General features: G+C 43.2%; 1 protein-coding gene and 1 long non-coding RNA gene across 5 annotated transcripts in view; both read left to right on the top strand.

The window, feature by feature from the left end:
- The window catches only part of LOC115173623 (atrial natriuretic peptide receptor 1), a 126,622-nt gene that overhangs the window by 54,715 nt on the left and 54,242 nt on the right, over nucleotides 1-17,665 (top strand). For all 3 annotated transcript variants that reach the window (XM_029731898.1, XM_029731897.1, XM_029731899.1), the window contains one exon: nucleotides 10,111-10,224. In XM_029731898.1, the coding sequence (XP_029587758.1) occupies nucleotides 10,111-10,224 (114 nt within the window). The remainder of the gene's footprint in view (nucleotides 1-10,110; nucleotides 10,225-17,665) is intronic.
- LOC115173624 (uncharacterized) lies at nucleotides 11,133-11,530 on the top strand. 2 transcript variants are annotated; one of them, XR_003871634.1, is made up of 2 exons: nucleotides 11,133-11,357; nucleotides 11,438-11,530. It is a non-coding gene; the product is annotated as an uncharacterized LOC115173624 (long non-coding RNA). The 2 variants fall into 2 exon arrangements; XR_003871635.1 differs by having other exon boundaries at nucleotides 11,133-11,362.

Raw genomic sequence — 17,665 nt, 5'->3', positions numbered from 1 at the left:
GTGCTACACCTTCTACAGTCGTGGCCAAAAGTTTTGAGAATGACACAAATATACATTTTCACAGTCTGCTGCCTCAGTTTGTATGATGGCAATTTGCATATACTCCAGAATGTTATGAAGAGTGATCAGATGAATTGCAAAGTCCCTCTTTGCCATGCAAATGAACTGAATCCCAAAAAACATTTCCACTGCATTTCAGCCCTTCCACAAAAGGACCAGCTGACATCATGTCAGTGATTCTCTCGTTAACACAGGTGTGATTGTTGACTAGGACAAGGCTGGAGATCACTCTGTCATGCTGATTGAGTTCGAATAACAGACTGGAATCTTCAAAAGGAAGATGCTTGGAATCATTGTTCTTCCTCTGTCAACCATGGTTACCTGCAAGGAAACACGTGCCGTCATCATTGCTTTGCACAAAAAGGGCTTCACAGGCAAGTATATTGCTGCCAGTAAGATTGCACCTAAATCAACCATTTATTCGATCATCAAGAACTTCAAGGAGAGCGGTTCAATTGTTGTGAAGAAGGCTTCAGGGCGCCCAAGAAAGTCCAGCAAGCGCCAGGACTGTCTCCTAAAGTTGATTCAGCTTCGGGATAGGGGCACCACCAGTACAGAGCTTGCTTAGGAATGGCAGCAGGCAGGTGTGAGTGCATCTGCACACACAGTGAGGCGAAGACTTTTGGAGGATGGCCTGGTGTCAAGAAGGGCAGCAAAGAAGCCACTACTCTCCTCTCCAGGAAAAACATCAGGGACAGACTGATATAATGCAAAAGGTACAGGGATTGGACTGCTGAGGACTGGGATAAAGTCATTTTCTCTGATGAATCCCCTTTCCGATTGTTTGGGGCATCCGGAAAAAAGCTTGTCCGGAGAAGACAAGGTGAGCACTGCCATCAGTCCTGTGTCATGCCAACAGTAAAGCATCCTGAGACCATTCATGTGTGGGGTTGCTTCTCAGCCAAGGGAGTGGGCTCACTCACAATTTTGAATGGTACCAACACATCCTCCGAGAGCAACTTCTCCAAACCATCCAGGAACAGTTTGGTGATGAACAATGCCTTTTCCAGCATAATGGAGCACCTTGACATAAGGCAAAAGTGATAACTAAGTGGCTCGGGGAACAAAACATTGATATTTTGGGTCCATGGCCAGGATACTCCCCAGACCTTAATCCCATTGAGAACTTGTGGTTAATCCTCAAGAGGCGGGTGGACAAACAAAACCCCACAAATTCTGACAAACTCCAAACCTTGATTATGCAAGAATGGGCTGCCATCAGTCAGGATGTGGCCCAGAAGTTAATTGACAGCATGCCAGGGCGGATTGCAGAGGTCTTGAAAAAGAAGGGTCAGCACTGCAAATATTGACTCTTTGCATCAACTTCATGTAATTGTCAATAAAAGCCTTTGACACTTATGAAATGCTTGTAATTATACTTCAGTATTCCATAGTAACATCTGACAAAAATATCTAAAGACACTGAAGCAGCAAACGTTTTGGAAATTAATATTTGTGTCATTCTCAAAACTTTTGGCCACGACTGTACACTCTTAGAAAAAAAGGTGCTATCTGGAACCTAAAAGGGTTATTCAGCTGTCCCCACAGTTAGAACCCTTTTTGTTTCCAGGTAGAACCCTTTTGGATTCCAAGTAGAACCCTTTCCATAGAGGGTTCTACCTGGAACCAAAAAGGGCTCTAACTGAAACCCAAAAGGGTTATCCTATGGGAACAGCCAAAGAACCCTATGGGAACCCTTTTTTCTAAGAGTGTGCAGCATAAAGTTTGGTATGATTTTTAGATCCTTGAGTTTTTACAGAATACAGGCTCTGAACAATATCGCCACATTCTTAAATTACAGCTATGTTTTTACTCATGAGCTCGTGGAAGATCGGGCTCCTCGTCTTAAAAGTGTCACATGTAGCAGAGAGCCCATTTGTCATACATTCCTATGTATTACATAGATAGAATATGACTCACATCATGAGTATTATAGATTATCTCTTGCCTAAATGTATAAAGCCATGTTTAATTACAAATTAGTCGGTCAGTATGTTTAGTTCAGGGTTTTTTATGTTGATTGCCGTCTCCTCTTGCGTCATTCACTATTGTTGTAACGTCTACAATACAATAAGAAGAACGAGCAAGGAAAAGGAAAAATTAAGTAGATTGGAAAATTGAAAGAAGGCAGCATATCACAAAGAAATAGTGAATGCATTGAACATACAAAAAGACAGGGAAAAAAGAAAAGGATGATGAGTCTGCGGTAGGGAAACAGAGGGAAGGAATTATGCTAGTCGTATGGGATTTTGCCTCACAATTAGCTATTTCAGATGATGGACTGTGGCCTTCAAGGGAGAATGATGTGAGAAAAAACAACATTGGTTTGTTCTGAGCAAGGCAGTTAACCCACTGTTCCCCGGGCGCCGAAGACGTGGATGTTGATTAAGGCAGCCCCCCACACCTCTCTGATTCAGAGGGGTTGGGTTAAATGCGGAAGACACATTTCAGTTGAATACATTCAGTTGTTCAACTGACTAGGTATCCCCCTTCCCTTTCCCTTTCTTGGCGCTCCCGAGTGGCGCAGCGGTCTAAGGCACTGCATCTCAGTGCTCGAGGCGTCAATACAGACACCCTGGTTCGAATCCAGGCTGCATCACAACCGGCTGTGATGGTGAGGCCCATAGGGCGGCTCACAATTGGCCCAGCGTCGTCCAGGTTTGGCCGGTGTAGGCCGTCATTGTAATTTGATCTTAACTGACTTGCCTATTTTTTTTATTTTTTAACACAGGTGGGTATACGGCATTTGAGAATTCGTCATTGGCTTTGATACTCTGATTGGTTAGAGATGATCCAATCACTAATTTTGACGTCATCACAAAAGATTTCAACGATGGCAGTCTGAAGTATGTAGCAAACATAGAGCTGCGGAAGAATTCAGTTTGACTCATCAGGCAAGATGGTCATACAATGCCATGGGCCATTTAGATAATTGATTTAGAATTTTAGGACCCCTGTAGGTACAGTTGAAGTCGGAAGTTTACATAAACTTAGGTTAGAGTCATTAAAACTCGTTTTTCCACCACTCCACAAATTTCTTGTTAACAGACTATAGTTTTAGCAAGTCGGTTAGGACATCTACTTTGTGCATGACACAAGTAATTGTTCCAACAATTGTTTACAGACAGATTATTTCACTTAAAATTCACTGTATCACAATTCCAGTGGGTCAGAAGTTTACATACACTAAGTTGACTGTGCCTTTAAACAGCTTGGAAAATTCCAGAAAATTATGTCATGCCTTTAGAAGCTTCTGATAGGCTAATTGACATAATTTGAGTCAATTGGAGGTGTACCTGTGGATGTATTTCAAGGCCTACCTTCAAACTCAGTGCCTCTTTGGTTGACATCATGAGAAAATCAAAAGAAATCAGCCAAGACCTCAGAAAAAAGGATGAACCAGACCTCCACAAGTCTGGTTCATCTTTGGGAGCAATTTCTAAACGCCTGAAAGTACCACGTTCATCTGTACTAACAATAGTACGCAAGTATAAACACCATGGGACTACGCAGCCGTCATACGGCTCAGGAAGGAGACACGTTCTGTCTCCTAGAGATGAACGTACTTTAGTGCGAAAAGTGCAAATCAATCCCAGAACAACAGCAAAGGACCTTGTGAAAATACTGGAGGAAACAGGTACAAAAGTATCTATATCCACAATAAAATGAGTCCTATATCGGCATAACCTGAAAGGCCGCTCAGCAAGGAAGAAGCCACTGCTCCAAAACCGCCATAAAAAAGCCAGACTACTGTTTGCAACTGCACATGGGGACAAAGATCATACTTTTTGGAGAAATGTCCTCTGGTCTGATGAAACCGAAATAGAACTGTTTGGCCATAATGACCGTTGTTATGTTTGGAGGAAAAAGGGGGACGCTTGCAAGCCGAGGAACACCATCCCAACCTTGAAGCACGGGGGATGGTGAAGCACGGGGGATTTGCTGTAGGAGGGACCGGTGCACTTCACAAAATAGAGGGCATTACGAGGGAGGAAAATTATGTGGATATATTGAAGCAACATCTCAAGACATCAGTCAGGAAGTTAAAGCTTGGACGCAAATGGGTCTTCCAAATGGACAATGACCCCAAGCATACTTCCAAAGTGGTGGCAAAATGGCTTAAGGACAAACAAAGTCAAGGTATTGGGGTGGCTATCACAAAGCCCTGACCTCAATCCTATAGAAAATGTGTGAGCAGAACTGAAAAAGCGTGTGCGAGCAAGGAGGCCTACATACCTGTCTCAGTTACACCAGCTCTGTCAGGAGGAATGGGCCAAAATTCACTAAACTTATTGTGGGAAGCTTGTGGAAGGCTATCCGAAACGTTTGACCCAAGTTAAACAATTTAAAGGTAATGCTACCAAATACTAATTGAGTGTATGTAAACTTCTGACCCACTGGGAATGTGATGAAAGAAATAAAAGCTGAAATAAATAATTCTCTCTACTATTATTCTGACATTTCACATTCTTAACATAAAGTGGTGATCCTAACTGACCTAAGAGAGGGAATTTTTACTAGGATTAAATGTCAGGAATTGTGAAAAACTGAGTTTAAATGTATTTGGCTAAGGTGTATGTAAACTTCCGACTTCAACTGTGTCAGAAAAACATATTTAGAAACGCATTGAATAACACATTCATACGTGGCAAATCAGATAGTCAAAAAATAAATCAAAAGGAAGTGTTTTGAAGTATGTATCCTTTATCTGACAGATATAGAAAGCTCATTTTTATATATATATAAAACATATGTGGATTGACACATACTCTTATGATGTGGAAAGAACCTATTCATCTCCAGTCATTTTTACAGACACCGGCGGAAGCAGTTGATTGAGACGCAGCCCAGAAGTCTCTCTTAAACACACAGACTTTGATGAACACAATTATTATGCTAATTAGATTTAATTCAAATTTTACAAGTCCCATCTGCTGATGTCACAGACACTATCTTGAGTACAGCATTGGGCCAATGTGCCAATGATGTGTTGAAATTGGTTTTCTGTCCCCAAACACCAGTCTCCTGTTATTCCAATTTTTCAGTACACCAGGTATTCCTGCTTGGTCATGGTCTTATTTCAGACACTGATTGTTTGGAAATTGCAAACAGTATTCAGACCCCTTGACTTTTTCCACATTTTGTTACGTAGCAGCCGTATTCTAAAATTGATTAAATTGTTTTCTCCCCCTCGTTAATCTACACACAATACCCCATAATGACAAAGCAAAAGCAGGTTTTTAGTAATGTTTGCAAAAGTATACAAATCTGAAATATTACATTTACATAAGTATTCAGACCTTTTACTCAATACTTTGTTGAAGCACCTTTGGCAGCGATAACAGCTTTGAGTCTTCTTGGGTATGACACTGCAAGCTTGGCACCCTGTATTTGGGGGAGTTTCTCCCATTCTTCTCTGCAGATCCTCTCAAGCTCTGTCAGGTTGGATAGGGAACGTCGCTGCACAGCTATTATCAGCTCTCCCCTGAGATCTTCGATCGGGTTCAAGTCCGGGCTCTGGCTGGGCCACTCAAGGACATTCAGAGAAGCCATTCCTCCATTGTGTTGGATGTGTGCTTAGGGTCGTTGTCCTGTTGGAAGGCTAACCTTCGCCCCAGTCTGAAGTCCTGCGCACTCTGGAGCAGGTTTTCATCCAGGATCTCTCTGTACTTTGCTCCGTTCATCTTTCCCTCGATCCTGACTAGTCTCCCAGTCCCTGCCGCTGAAAAACATCCCCACAGCATGATGCTGCCACAACCATGCTTCATAGTAGGGATGGTAACGGGTTTCCTTCAGAGGTGACGCTTGGCATTCAGGCCAAAGAGTTGAATATTGGTTTCATCAGACCAGAGAATCTTGTTTTTCATGGTCTGAGAGTACCTTAAGTGCATTTGGGCAAACTCCAAGCAGACTGTCATGTGCCTTTTACTGAGGAGTAGCTTCCATCTGGATTGGTGGAGTGCTGCAGAAATGGTTGCCCTTCTGGAAAGTTCTCCCATCTCCACAGAGGCACTCTGGAGCTCTGTCAGAGTGACCATCGGGTTCTTAGTCACCTCCCTGACCAAGGCCCTTCTCTCCCGATTGCTCAGTTTGGCCAGGCGGCCAGCTCTAGGAAAAATCTTGGTGGTTCCAAACTTCTTCCATTTAAGATTGATGGAGGCCACTGTGTTCTTGAAGACCTGCAATGCTGCAGAAATGTTTTGGTACCCTTCTCCAGATCCTGTCTCTGAGCTCTACAGACAATTCCTTCGACCTCCTGGCTTGGTTTTTGCTCTGACATGTATTTTCAACTGTGGGACCTTATATAGACAAGTGTGTGCCTTTCCAAATCATGTCCAATCAATTTAATTTACCACAGTTGGACTCCAATCATCATGTAGAAACATCTCAAGGATGAGCTCAATTTTGAGTCTCATAGTAAAGGGTCTGAATACTTATGTAAATAAGGTATTTCAGTTTTTTATTTTCAATACATTTGCACACAAAAAAGAACTGTTTTTGCTTTGTCATTGTGTGTAGATTGATGAGGATTTTTTTTATTTAGAATAAGTTCGTAACGTAACCAGACAGATTACCAGGACATATACTCAGAGCATTCGTCTTCACTGACATTTTCAAACTCTCCATGACCGAGTCTGTAATACCTACATGTCCCTGTGCTCAAGAAAGCAATGGTAACCTGTCTAAATGACTACCGCCCTGTAGCACTCACGTCGGTAGCCATGAAGTGCTTTGAAAGGCTGGTTATGGCTCACATTAACACCATCGTCCCAGAAACCCTAGACCCACTCCAATTTGCATACCGCCCCCAACAGATCCACAGATTAAGCAATCTCAATCTCACTCCACACTGCTGTTTCCTACCTGGACAAAAGGAACACCTATGTGAGAATGCTGTTCATTGACTACAGTTCAGCGTTCAACAGCATAGTGCCCACAAAGCTCATCACTAAGCTAAGGACCCTGAGACTAAACACCTCCCTCTGCAACTGGATCCTGGACTTCCTGACGGGCCGCACCCTGGTGGTAAGGGTAGGCAACAACACATCTGCCACGCTGATCAGGGGCTCCTCAGGGGTGCGTGTTTAGACCCCTCCTGTACTCCCTGTTCACCCACGACTGTGTGGCCAAGTACGACTCCAACACCATTAAGTTTGCAAACGACACAACAGTGGTAGGCCTGATCACTGACAACGATGAGACAGCCTATAGGGAGGAGGTCAGAGACCCGGCAGTGTGGTGCCAGGACAATAACCTCTCCCTCAATGTGAGTAAGACAAAGGAGCTGATCGTGGACTACAGGAAAAGGAAGGCCGAATTCTCCCCCATTCACATTGACAGGGCTGTAGTCGAGTGGGTCGAGAGTTTCAAGTTCCTTGGTGTCCACATCACCAACAAACTATCATGGTCCAAACACACCAAGACAGCTGTGAAGAGGGCATGACAACGCCTTTTCCCCCTAAGGAAACTGAAAAGATTTGGCATGGGTCCCCAGATCCTCAAAAAGTTCTACAGCTGCACCATCGAGAGCATCCTGACCGGTTGCATCACCACCTGGTATGGCATCCGACAGTAAGGCGTTACAGGCATCACAGCCTGGCTCGGCATCCGACTGTAAGGCGCTACAGAGGGTAGTGCGTACGGCACAATACATCACTGGGGCCAAGCTTCCTGCCATCCAGGACCTGTATACTAGTTGGTGTCAGAGAATGGCCCAAAAAATTGTCAAAGACTCCAGTCACCCAAGTCATATACTGCTCTCTCTAGTACCGCACGGAAAGTGGTACCGGAGCGCCAAGTCTAGGTCCAAAAGGCCCCTTAATAGCTTCTACCCCCAATCCATAAGACTGCTGAACAATTAATCTTAGGGCCACCCGGACTATTTGCATTGCCCCCCCCCCCCCCTCAGTTTTTACACTGCTGCTACTCGCTGTTTATTATCTATGCATAGTCACTTTATCCCTATCTACATGTACAAATTACCTCAACTAACCTGTACCCCCGCAACTTGACTTGGTACCGGTACCCCCTGCATAAAGCCTTGTTATTGATCATTATTTTGATATTTTTTACTTTAGTTTATTTAGTAAATATTTTCTTAACTCTATTTTCTTTAAACTGCATTGTTGGTTAACGGCATGTAAGTACGCATTTCACGGTAAGGTCTACACCTGTTGTATTCGGTGCATATGACAAATAACATTTGTTTTGATTTGCTTTGTTTTAAACAAAATGTGGAAAAGGGAAGGGGTCTGAATACTTTCCGAATTCCTGATTCTCCCTGGATTATGTTGGAGAGGCTTCCATTAAAGAACACCCTCTGTGTTCTATTAGACAGGTAACTCTTTATCCACAATATAGCAGGGGGTGTAAAGCCATAACACATACGTTTTTCCGGCAGCAGACTATGATCGATAATGTCAAAAGTCCCACTGAAGTCTAACGCAACAGCACCCACAATCTTTTAATCATCATCTTTGAATGCATCAACTTTATTTTCTCAAACTCTTTAGGGACAAAGACCAAATTTGGAGTGAATCTGACTTTTAGTCCAACAACCCTTATTCTAAGCTTTAGTTTATTTATTTATTTATACATTTTTTAGCTTACGGCATTACGGTATTCCCAGGCGGTCTCACGTCCCAGTACTTATCACACTGGTATGGTATGGCCAGAAGCATATTTTTTTACCCAGTTTTCTCCCTGAATTAGATCCCTTGGCTCATCTCTGCAACGGTCAAGTCATGCGTCCCCCGAAACATGACCCGCCTGGGCGCCTACTTCTAATCACAATGCTCGCTTAACCCAGAAGTCAGCCGCACCAATGTGTTGGAGGACACACAGTTCGACTGAAGACCGGCATCAGCTTGCAGGTGCGCAGCCCTGTCACAAGGAGTTGCTAGAGCACGATGAGCAAAGGAAAGCCCCACCGGCCAAACCCTCCCCTACCCCGGACATCGCTAGGCCAATTGTGGGCCGTCCTATGGGGCTCCCGGTCACAGCCAGTTGTGACGCAGCCTGGGATCGAACCACAGGCTGTAGTTGCACCTCAGCACTGGGGTGCAGTGCTTTTGAGCGCTGCGCCACCCAGGAAAGATATCAATGCCAAACTTAACATGGATCATCATAGTAATATCTTTGATGCCCCTAAAAGGTTTCAAGTGTGAAGTGGATTTACAAAGGAGTGGATTTACAAAGGATTTAAATGGACACGTGAAGTCTGATTTCCTGATTCATCAATAACTCAAGCATCTCTTAACCAATCCCTTAGCTCAAACTAAGTTAAGAGATGTACCATGGGCATATGTACCGAATGTTGTGTTATTTGGACTTATGGTTAATGAGAATACGTTTTTCAAAAGTTTTCAAAAATTTCCAAGATGGAGGAAAATGTATCCTGACGGACCTTATGTGTCCTTGAGACGAATTTCTTCAGCATGAGGAAAGACGCCTACATACAACATTTCAAGTGTCTAGGTCAATACGGGTGTTTGGCCTCCCGAGTGGCGCAGCGGTCTAAGGCACTGCATCTCATTTCGAGAGGCGTCACTACAGTCCCAGGTTGTATCCCATCTGACCGTGATTGGGAGTCCCATAGGGCGGCACACAATTGGCCCAGCGTCGTCCGGGTTTGGCCGGGGCCAGGCCTTCATTGTAAATAAGAATTTGCTCTGAACTGACTTGCCTAGTTAAGTTAAGGTTAAATAAATACAAATAAAATAAGCGAGCCTGCTTTTTACAGCGCCACCTACAAGCCTATCGATGGGTGACTTTCTTTTTTGACCAAGTCATGGGCTCTAGTGTATGTGTGCCAAATTAGAAAAAAGTTACCAATCTATGCTAGAGTTATTGAACATGTCCAGGTTTTTTTTAAATCTAAGAATAACAATAGGTTTCACATCTTCGCTGTGAACCTCGAATTAAAATAAGACGCAGGAGTTGATGAGTGTTTGTGCTGTATGTAACATGAGACTATGGCAATGTGTATGGTATAATCTGTACGCTATGTGTTATTGCGTTTTTTGGGTTGTCATTCATCTATCCTGACAGAGTGTGAAGATCCTGACCTACAAAGAGCCACAGAACCCGGAGTACAAGGAGTTTGTTTCCAACCTGAAGACGGACGCCATGAACATGTTCAACTTCACCGTGGAAGACTCGCTGGTAAGTGAGGATGGCCAGTTGGTTGCTTGCTTGTTGGTTGATTGACAAATTGATTGAGAGGCAGGGTGATCCCAGAATAGAAAGAAGGTAGAAATAATACAGTAAAAGTTAAACTACATATGATGTTGGCAGGAGAGTGGTAGAGACAAAGAGGGTGTCTTTCTTATTCATAGGATGGACACTGAAGAACATCCAACTTTGGAAAGGATTGTACCTCCTTCAGACCCACAGACAGAATTAAATAGACAAAAAAAGTTGTTTTATTAGCTGTAAAAACACACCGATAAATTCACAGGCAGACTCATAGACCAACAGAAATGGAATCACCTCTTGCGGCTTATCTGCTGGCTCACAGTTACCGATGTGGGCCCAAACTGTGCCGCCTCTATCTGCCTTCACAATGCATGACCTTTCAAAGGCTGCTGGGACAAGAGCTTGTAGAATTTTCATAATTTCCCCTCAGTCTTAATGGATCTCATGGTAAAAAAAACAAAGGCTGGGTTCAATCTTTGCCAATAGGGATGTTCTACAATGTGATGTGTGTCAGGTTGTTTACACTGTATTGGAGTCAACAGAGTGATGGCCGACACACCTCCTGAGCTGATTAAAGGTGGTTAAAGATTAAAGATTGGAATCTTTTTTACCCTTCTATGCATTGAATCTGAACTCTTAGAAAAAAAGGTGCTCTCTAAAACTAGGTAGAACCCTTGTGAGTTCCATGTAGAACCCCCTGTAGAGAGTGTAGAGAATGAACATTCTGGCGTTTTGCCTTCTGGCTCAGTTTGGATTTGCTAGCATAGAATTACCTTAACCACATGACATTTGCAGGTTCTCAATATTCACATTTAAGAAACCTCTTTACCGGTATGCAATTATCAAACTTAAGTGTAAGTGTTACATTTCAATTCCAATATTTTCAAGTCAGTCAGCAATCGCTGTGGGACATCTAGAAATTGTAATTTCCTTGCACTTTTTGCATAATCCCTAAGTATGATTGTCAAGGAAAATTAAAATTTTATCAGACTGTTGTCTGGCAACAGATTTAGATGTTACACCTAAATACTAAATTCTGGTAACCATTGCTCTAATATATGGTTAGCTGTGCTCTTTTTGGCTCTGCTAATAGAATATAGGTTAAGTAAGAGATAAACACCTCCGTTCTGTACATTACCTTGGAAATGATGGACGACGCAGTGGAGTTAAATTTTCCAAGGTAATGTACAGAACGGAGGCATTCATCTCACTTATACCACAGTTGTCAAAGAAAACAATACTAAAGCACACATTTACCCGTAAAAAAAAAAAACATTGATATTTTCATTTTTATAAGCAAATTCATACTTGGTTGCTAGAGACGGTTGCTAGAGACGCGACCCAGTGGTTGGTTTGATTAGTTCGATATTTATGGACCCGAACCAGTTGTTCGTTCATTATGTTCCGTTGGTTCTTATCCCTTGCTTGCTAGCTAGCCGACTAGCTACGGCTAACACAGTCAAGACCTCAGCAGCCAGTATAACAGCCAAGTAGCTGCATTTCTATTTGTTTACGCCGTTTTCTATTGACATTCCTTTCGATACATCCATAACAATGAGCTGATAATGCCGATTTTCTCTGGCATAGCTAGAAATGTTTGCCTTCCCGTCAGGACACTCGTCGACACTGACTGTTAATTGCGAGGGGATCGCATTGCATAACAAACACTAGGGTAGAAGCTAGCTAAATAGTTTGTTGCTAGCAAACCTGCCAATATTACAACTGGATTAAAAAATATAAGTAGCTGTAAACAGCTGGATTAAACTAGAAACATGTGGAAGGATTTGACAGCATAGCGGCGGAGGGGACCGGAGAACTGTATGTTCATCACACCCCGTTAGGTCATCAGATGCTCCAAAAAGTAAATCTCTGGAAAAACAAATCAATGCTAGCAAGCTATGTGTTTTCCTCGTTGGACCTGTGTTTACAATGTATCCAATTTCAGTTTGTGTGGCTGTTGGTTTAGCTTTCTGTAACTTTGTAGCAAGTACGGCCTGCATGTGCAGGCGCGTATTGCGTCATGATTGCAAGGTGTCACGATATCTTTTACAACTGTCCCGTTACCCTGTTTTCTAAGTGGATTATTGGGCTTGCTGGAGTGTATATTTTCCACACAAACTTTGCTTTCAATGGTTGAAGTTATGCCACAGAATTTTTTTTATACTGCAAACAGGGATTTATCCATCAAATAGAGCCTGTAAAGTTACATATCTCCTCTTGGGAAGATTACGGGTCTTTTAGGTCTGCGGCATCATATTGTTTATGGAAAATAACAAACTATTGGTTTATAGCCACTTCTGTCGAGTGACAGGGCTGTGTGTCACACTCCAGTGTCTCTAGTCTCAGCCCAATCAATGTTAGGAAGTTAGGACGCTAGAAAGCCAGTCACTAATTAGTGCAGCAGCAGTCCAGGGAAGGTAGAAAGTAATGCTTCTCCTCCCATTTGGCACTTGGGAAAACTTGCTGATATACTGATTGCCATAGCAACACGGAGCCTAATGTAGAAATGGAAATTATTGCACAGTGTACTTGGGCAGCCCTGCTTATTACACTATGAGACAGGGGCTAAAGTTCAGGCTAAACATCTATGTGGATTTGCCAGCTCGTGAAAGCAGTTCCATGCATCTTTAGATCACATTTCATTTATGCGGTAGACAAGTTTCACTTAAATACACAAATTAAAATGTCTCTATGAAAAGTTGGTCTATTACACAAATTGTGTGAGACATTAATTGTGTGAAACCTTGTCAAGGTATATAAATGCTCGGCCTCCCGAGTGGCGCAGCCGTCTAAGGCACTGCATCGCACTGCTTGAGGCGTCACTACAGACCCAGGTTCAATCCCAATCTGGCTGTGACCAGAAGTCCCATAGGGCGGTGCACAATTGGCCCAGCGTTGTCTGGATTAGGTGAGGGTGGGGCTTTACTCATCTCGCTCTAGTGACTCCGCTGACTTCGGTTGTCAGTTGAACGGTGTTTCCTCCGACACATTGGTGTGGCTGTCTTCCGGGTTAAGCAGGCAGGTGTTTTTAAGGAGTGTGGTTTGGTGGGTCATGTTTCCTTTCCGGGAGGGCCTTTGCCTCTCCCGAGCCTGTTGGGGAGTTGCAGTGATGAGACAAGATAGTAATTGGATATCACAAAATTGGGGATAAAAAGGTTATGGAAAAAAAAGGTATATAAATGCTGTTATTATGTTTGAATTGTAGGTGGTAATAGAGTGACTGTGGGGTTAACGGGGAGTGTGAGTGTATGGAGCTGCCTGGCTAATATTCAAGGGTGTCCTCTGTAAGAGAGCTTAAATTGGTACTGAACGTCCCTGTGTGGCGCCAGCTAAAGTGCTGAACGAGAGGTGTGGGTGAATCTACCTTTGTTAGAGCCAGTGAGAGATGGTCTGTGGGGACGGTTGTTTGCTCAGGGACCAGCTCATGTACTTGTGTCTGTCTCTCTGTCTGCCTGTTAAAGGTCCAATGGAGACGTTTTTATCTCAATGTCAAATCCTTTCTGGGTAACAATGAAGTACCTTACTGTGATTGTTTTCAATTCAAATGGTCAAAAAGAAGCACAAATAGCTTCTTTGCAAAGAGAAATTTGTCAAGCAAGAATGTTGCTAGAACTGTCTGGGAGTGGTCTGAGTGGGGAGGGGAAAAACTAGCTGTTATTGGCAGAGAGGTTTGGAACTTTCTTTCTTATTGGTCTATTAACCAATTTACCGTGATGTCACCAGACAGGCCAAAGCTCCATTCCACCAAAACATTCAGTCTTTTCAAACAGCTCTTACAATAAAAGCGCATGATCATAATTTTCACAATTTCACAGTATAATTCCAACCTCATAGTGTGGAAGTATATACACTGCTCAAAAAAATAAAGGGAACACTTAAACAACACACCCTAGATCTGAATGAATGAAATAATCTTATTAAATACTTTTTTCTTTACATAGTTGAATTTGCTGACAACAAAATCACACAAAAATAATCAATGGAAATCCAATTTATCAACCCATGGAGGTCTGGATTTGGAGTCACACTCAAAATTAAAGTGGAAAACCACACTACAGGCTGATCCAACTTTGATGTAATGTCCTTAAAACAAGTCAAAATGAGGCTCAGTAGTGTGTGTGGCCTCCACGGGCCTGTATGACCTCCCTACAACACCTGGGCATGCTCCTGATGAGGTGGCGGATGGTCTCCCGAGGGATCTCCTCCCAGACCTGGACTAAAGCATCCGCCAACTCCTGGACAGTCTATGGTGCAACGTGGCGTTGGTGGATGGAGCGAGACATGATGTCCCAGATGTGCTCAATTGGATTCAGGTCTGGGGAACGGGCGGGCCAGTCCATAGCATCAATGCCTTCCTCTTGCAGGAACTGCTGACACACTCCAGCCACATGAGGTCTAGCATTGTCTTGCATTAGGAGGAACCCAGGGCCAACCGCACCAGCATATGGTCTCACAAGGGGTCTGAGGATCTCATCTCGGTACCTAATGGCAGTCAGGCTACCTCTGGCGAGCACATGGAGGGCTGTGCAGCCCCCCAAAGAAATGCCATCCCACACCATGACTGACCCACCACCAAACCGGTCATGCTGGAGGATGTTGCAGGCAGCAGAACGTTCTCCACGGCGTCTCCAGACTCTGTCACGTCTGTCACATGTGCTCAGTGTGAACCTGCTTTCATCTGTGAAGAGCACAGGGCGCCAGTGGCGAATTTGCCAATCTTGGTGTTCTCTGGCAAATGCCAAACGTCCTGCATGGTGTTGGGCTGTAAGCACAACCCCCACCTGTGGACGTCGGGCCCTCATACCACCCTCATGGAGTCTGTTTCTGACCGTTTGAGCAGACACATGCACATTTGTGGCCTGCTGGAGGTCATTTTTCAGGGCTCTGGCAGTGCTCCTTCTGCTCCTCCTTGCACAAAGGCGGAGGTAGCGGTCCTGCTGCGGGGTTGTTGCCCTCCTACGGCCTCCTCCATGTCTCCTGATGTACTGGCCTGTCTCCTGGTAGCACCTCCATGCTCTGGACACTACGCTGACAGACACAGCAAACCTTCTTGCCACAGCTCGCATTGATGTGCCATCCTGGATGAGCTGCACTACCTGAGCCACTTGTGTGGGTTGTAGACTCCGTCTCATGCTACCACTAGAGTGAAAGCACCGCCAGCATTCAAAAGTGACCAAAACATCAGCCAGGAAGCATAGGAACTGAGAAGTGGTCTGTGGTCACCACCTGCAGAACCACTCCTTTATTGGGGGTGTCTTGCTAATTGCCTATAATGTCCACCTGTTGTCTATTTCATTTGCACAACAGCATGTGAAATTTATTGTCAATCCGTGTTGCTTCCTAAGTGGACAGTTTGATTTCACAGAAGTGTGATTGACTTGGAGTTACATTGTGTTGTTTAAGTGTTCCCTTTATTTTTTTGAGCAGTATATAAAACACAGGGAAATCACAATGGGCCTTTAAAGGTGCAATATAAAGAAATCGCTCCGCCATTTCCTGATTGCTAAAAATAGAATAGTTTGCCTAATTTCAGTGTATGTGACAAAACAAGCAATGTGTAGACAATCAATCTAAACCGCTGTGAAATAACCAAAAATATTGTATTTTCGGCTGTTTGACGCTGGTGTACAAAATTGAAAGTAAAATACGCAAAAACGAAACGTAATAACGGCAAGCATAAAAGTAGTGCACATGGACCAGATCTATCGTGTCTTAGATTTGCTTTCAACCAGAATGACAAATCTATAACTCACATTTCTATGTGAATTTGGTTGGGTCGTCCAAAAAGTTTCATATTGCAGCTTTAAGACAAATTTAGGGTAGAAAAGACAAGTTTCGTCCTGATGGATCGCAGACACTCTTCTGTGCCACTCCACTGTGACCAACATGCCCTTAATTTTGTCTGCTTTGCCGTCACTTTTGTCTGCGACCCACCAGGACAACACTTGCCTTTTCTAACATAAATTGGGCCTTTGTCTGTCTGTCTGTCCGTCCATCTGTCAGTCTCTCTTTTGCCAATGAACAATGTCTGCTACTCTGATATCTCTCTGTTCAGCTCTCTCCATATCCCAAACTTTATTTTCCTCTCTTCCATGTGTCTGTACTGGGCTTGAATGAGTCCACCTAGCCACTGTTTTTGACTACCTAAGCCTTTCACCCCCCCCCCCCCCAAATCTTTAAATGCACATATCGGAGGTTATTTTTCTCACCCCTACAACTACTGCTGCATGCTTTGGAGATAGTTTTATCATTAAACTCCTTCACATCTTCATCCCTTGGTACCTGTGGGCAACAATGAGAGCGTCTGTCAAAATACCTACCGCAACATGAGTCACTAAGATCCCATCACTACTGTACTTATTAAAAACACACTGGGACCCACCACGTGTACAGAGTCAAAGGTCAATTTAAACATAAACAGACAGAGGAGAGAACTGACTAAATAAGCATCATGTTTGCTTATGTTTGATTAATGTGTGAATTTGTCATTATGGGATATTGTGTGTAGATGGGTGAGAAAAAAATATACATTTAATCCATTTTGAATTCAGGCTGTAACACAACAAAATTTGGAATAAGACTCGAATGAATCCACCTGGCCACTGTTTTGGACAACCTAAGCCTTTGTATGATCCAAATGTTTTTTTTAATTATATTATTTTATACTAATACACTTGCCAAGAGAAATAGATTTAGTTTAACAAGTAATACAAAAAGCTTTCACACCAGTGGTGTGTTTGACGTCGAAATAATGATGCATAAGCAGAAAAGGACCAACTGTAAAATATGGTGGTGGATCTCTGATGTTATGGGGCTATTTTGCTTCCACTGGTCCTGGGGCCCTTGTTAAGGTCAACGTCATCATGAACATTACCCAGCACCAGGATATTTTAGCCAAAAACCTATTTGCCTCTCCCAGGAGGCTGAAACTTGTAGGCAAGTGGATCTTCCAGCAAGATAATAACCCCACGCACACATCAAAATCCACAAAGAAATTGTTAAATGACCACAAAATCAACATATTGCAAGGGCCATCTCAGTCTCCGAACTTGAACCCCATTGGAAACCTGTGGTTTGAACTGAAGAAGGCAGTCCATAAGTGCAGATGAAGGAAATCAAGGATCTGGAAAGATACTGTATGGAGGAATGGTTCTCCATTCTCATAAAACATTTTATACAAAGGTTCAGTGCCGTTTTCCTCCCAATGTGAGGTATTGAAAGGTATTGAAAACAGGGGTGCCAATAAATTTGACCCCTATCTTTTTAGGGAAAAAAATATTGCTTGTTGAACAAAATCTCTTTCTCTGAGAAATGAAAAATAATATTGTTTTCCAATTTTTTTTTTAGCATGAATGATGATTCACTGAAAGATATGAAGGTATTCAGAGGATATTCCAGTGGACCATTT

Source organism: Salmo trutta, chromosome 34 (genome assembly GCF_901001165.1).
Source record: "Salmo trutta chromosome 34, fSalTru1.1, whole genome shotgun sequence".
NCBI classification, from domain to species: Eukaryota; Metazoa; Chordata; class Actinopteri; order Salmoniformes; family Salmonidae; genus Salmo; species Salmo trutta.
Note: the sequence above shows the minus strand (reverse complement) of the source record. Positions and strands in the feature narration are given on the sequence as shown.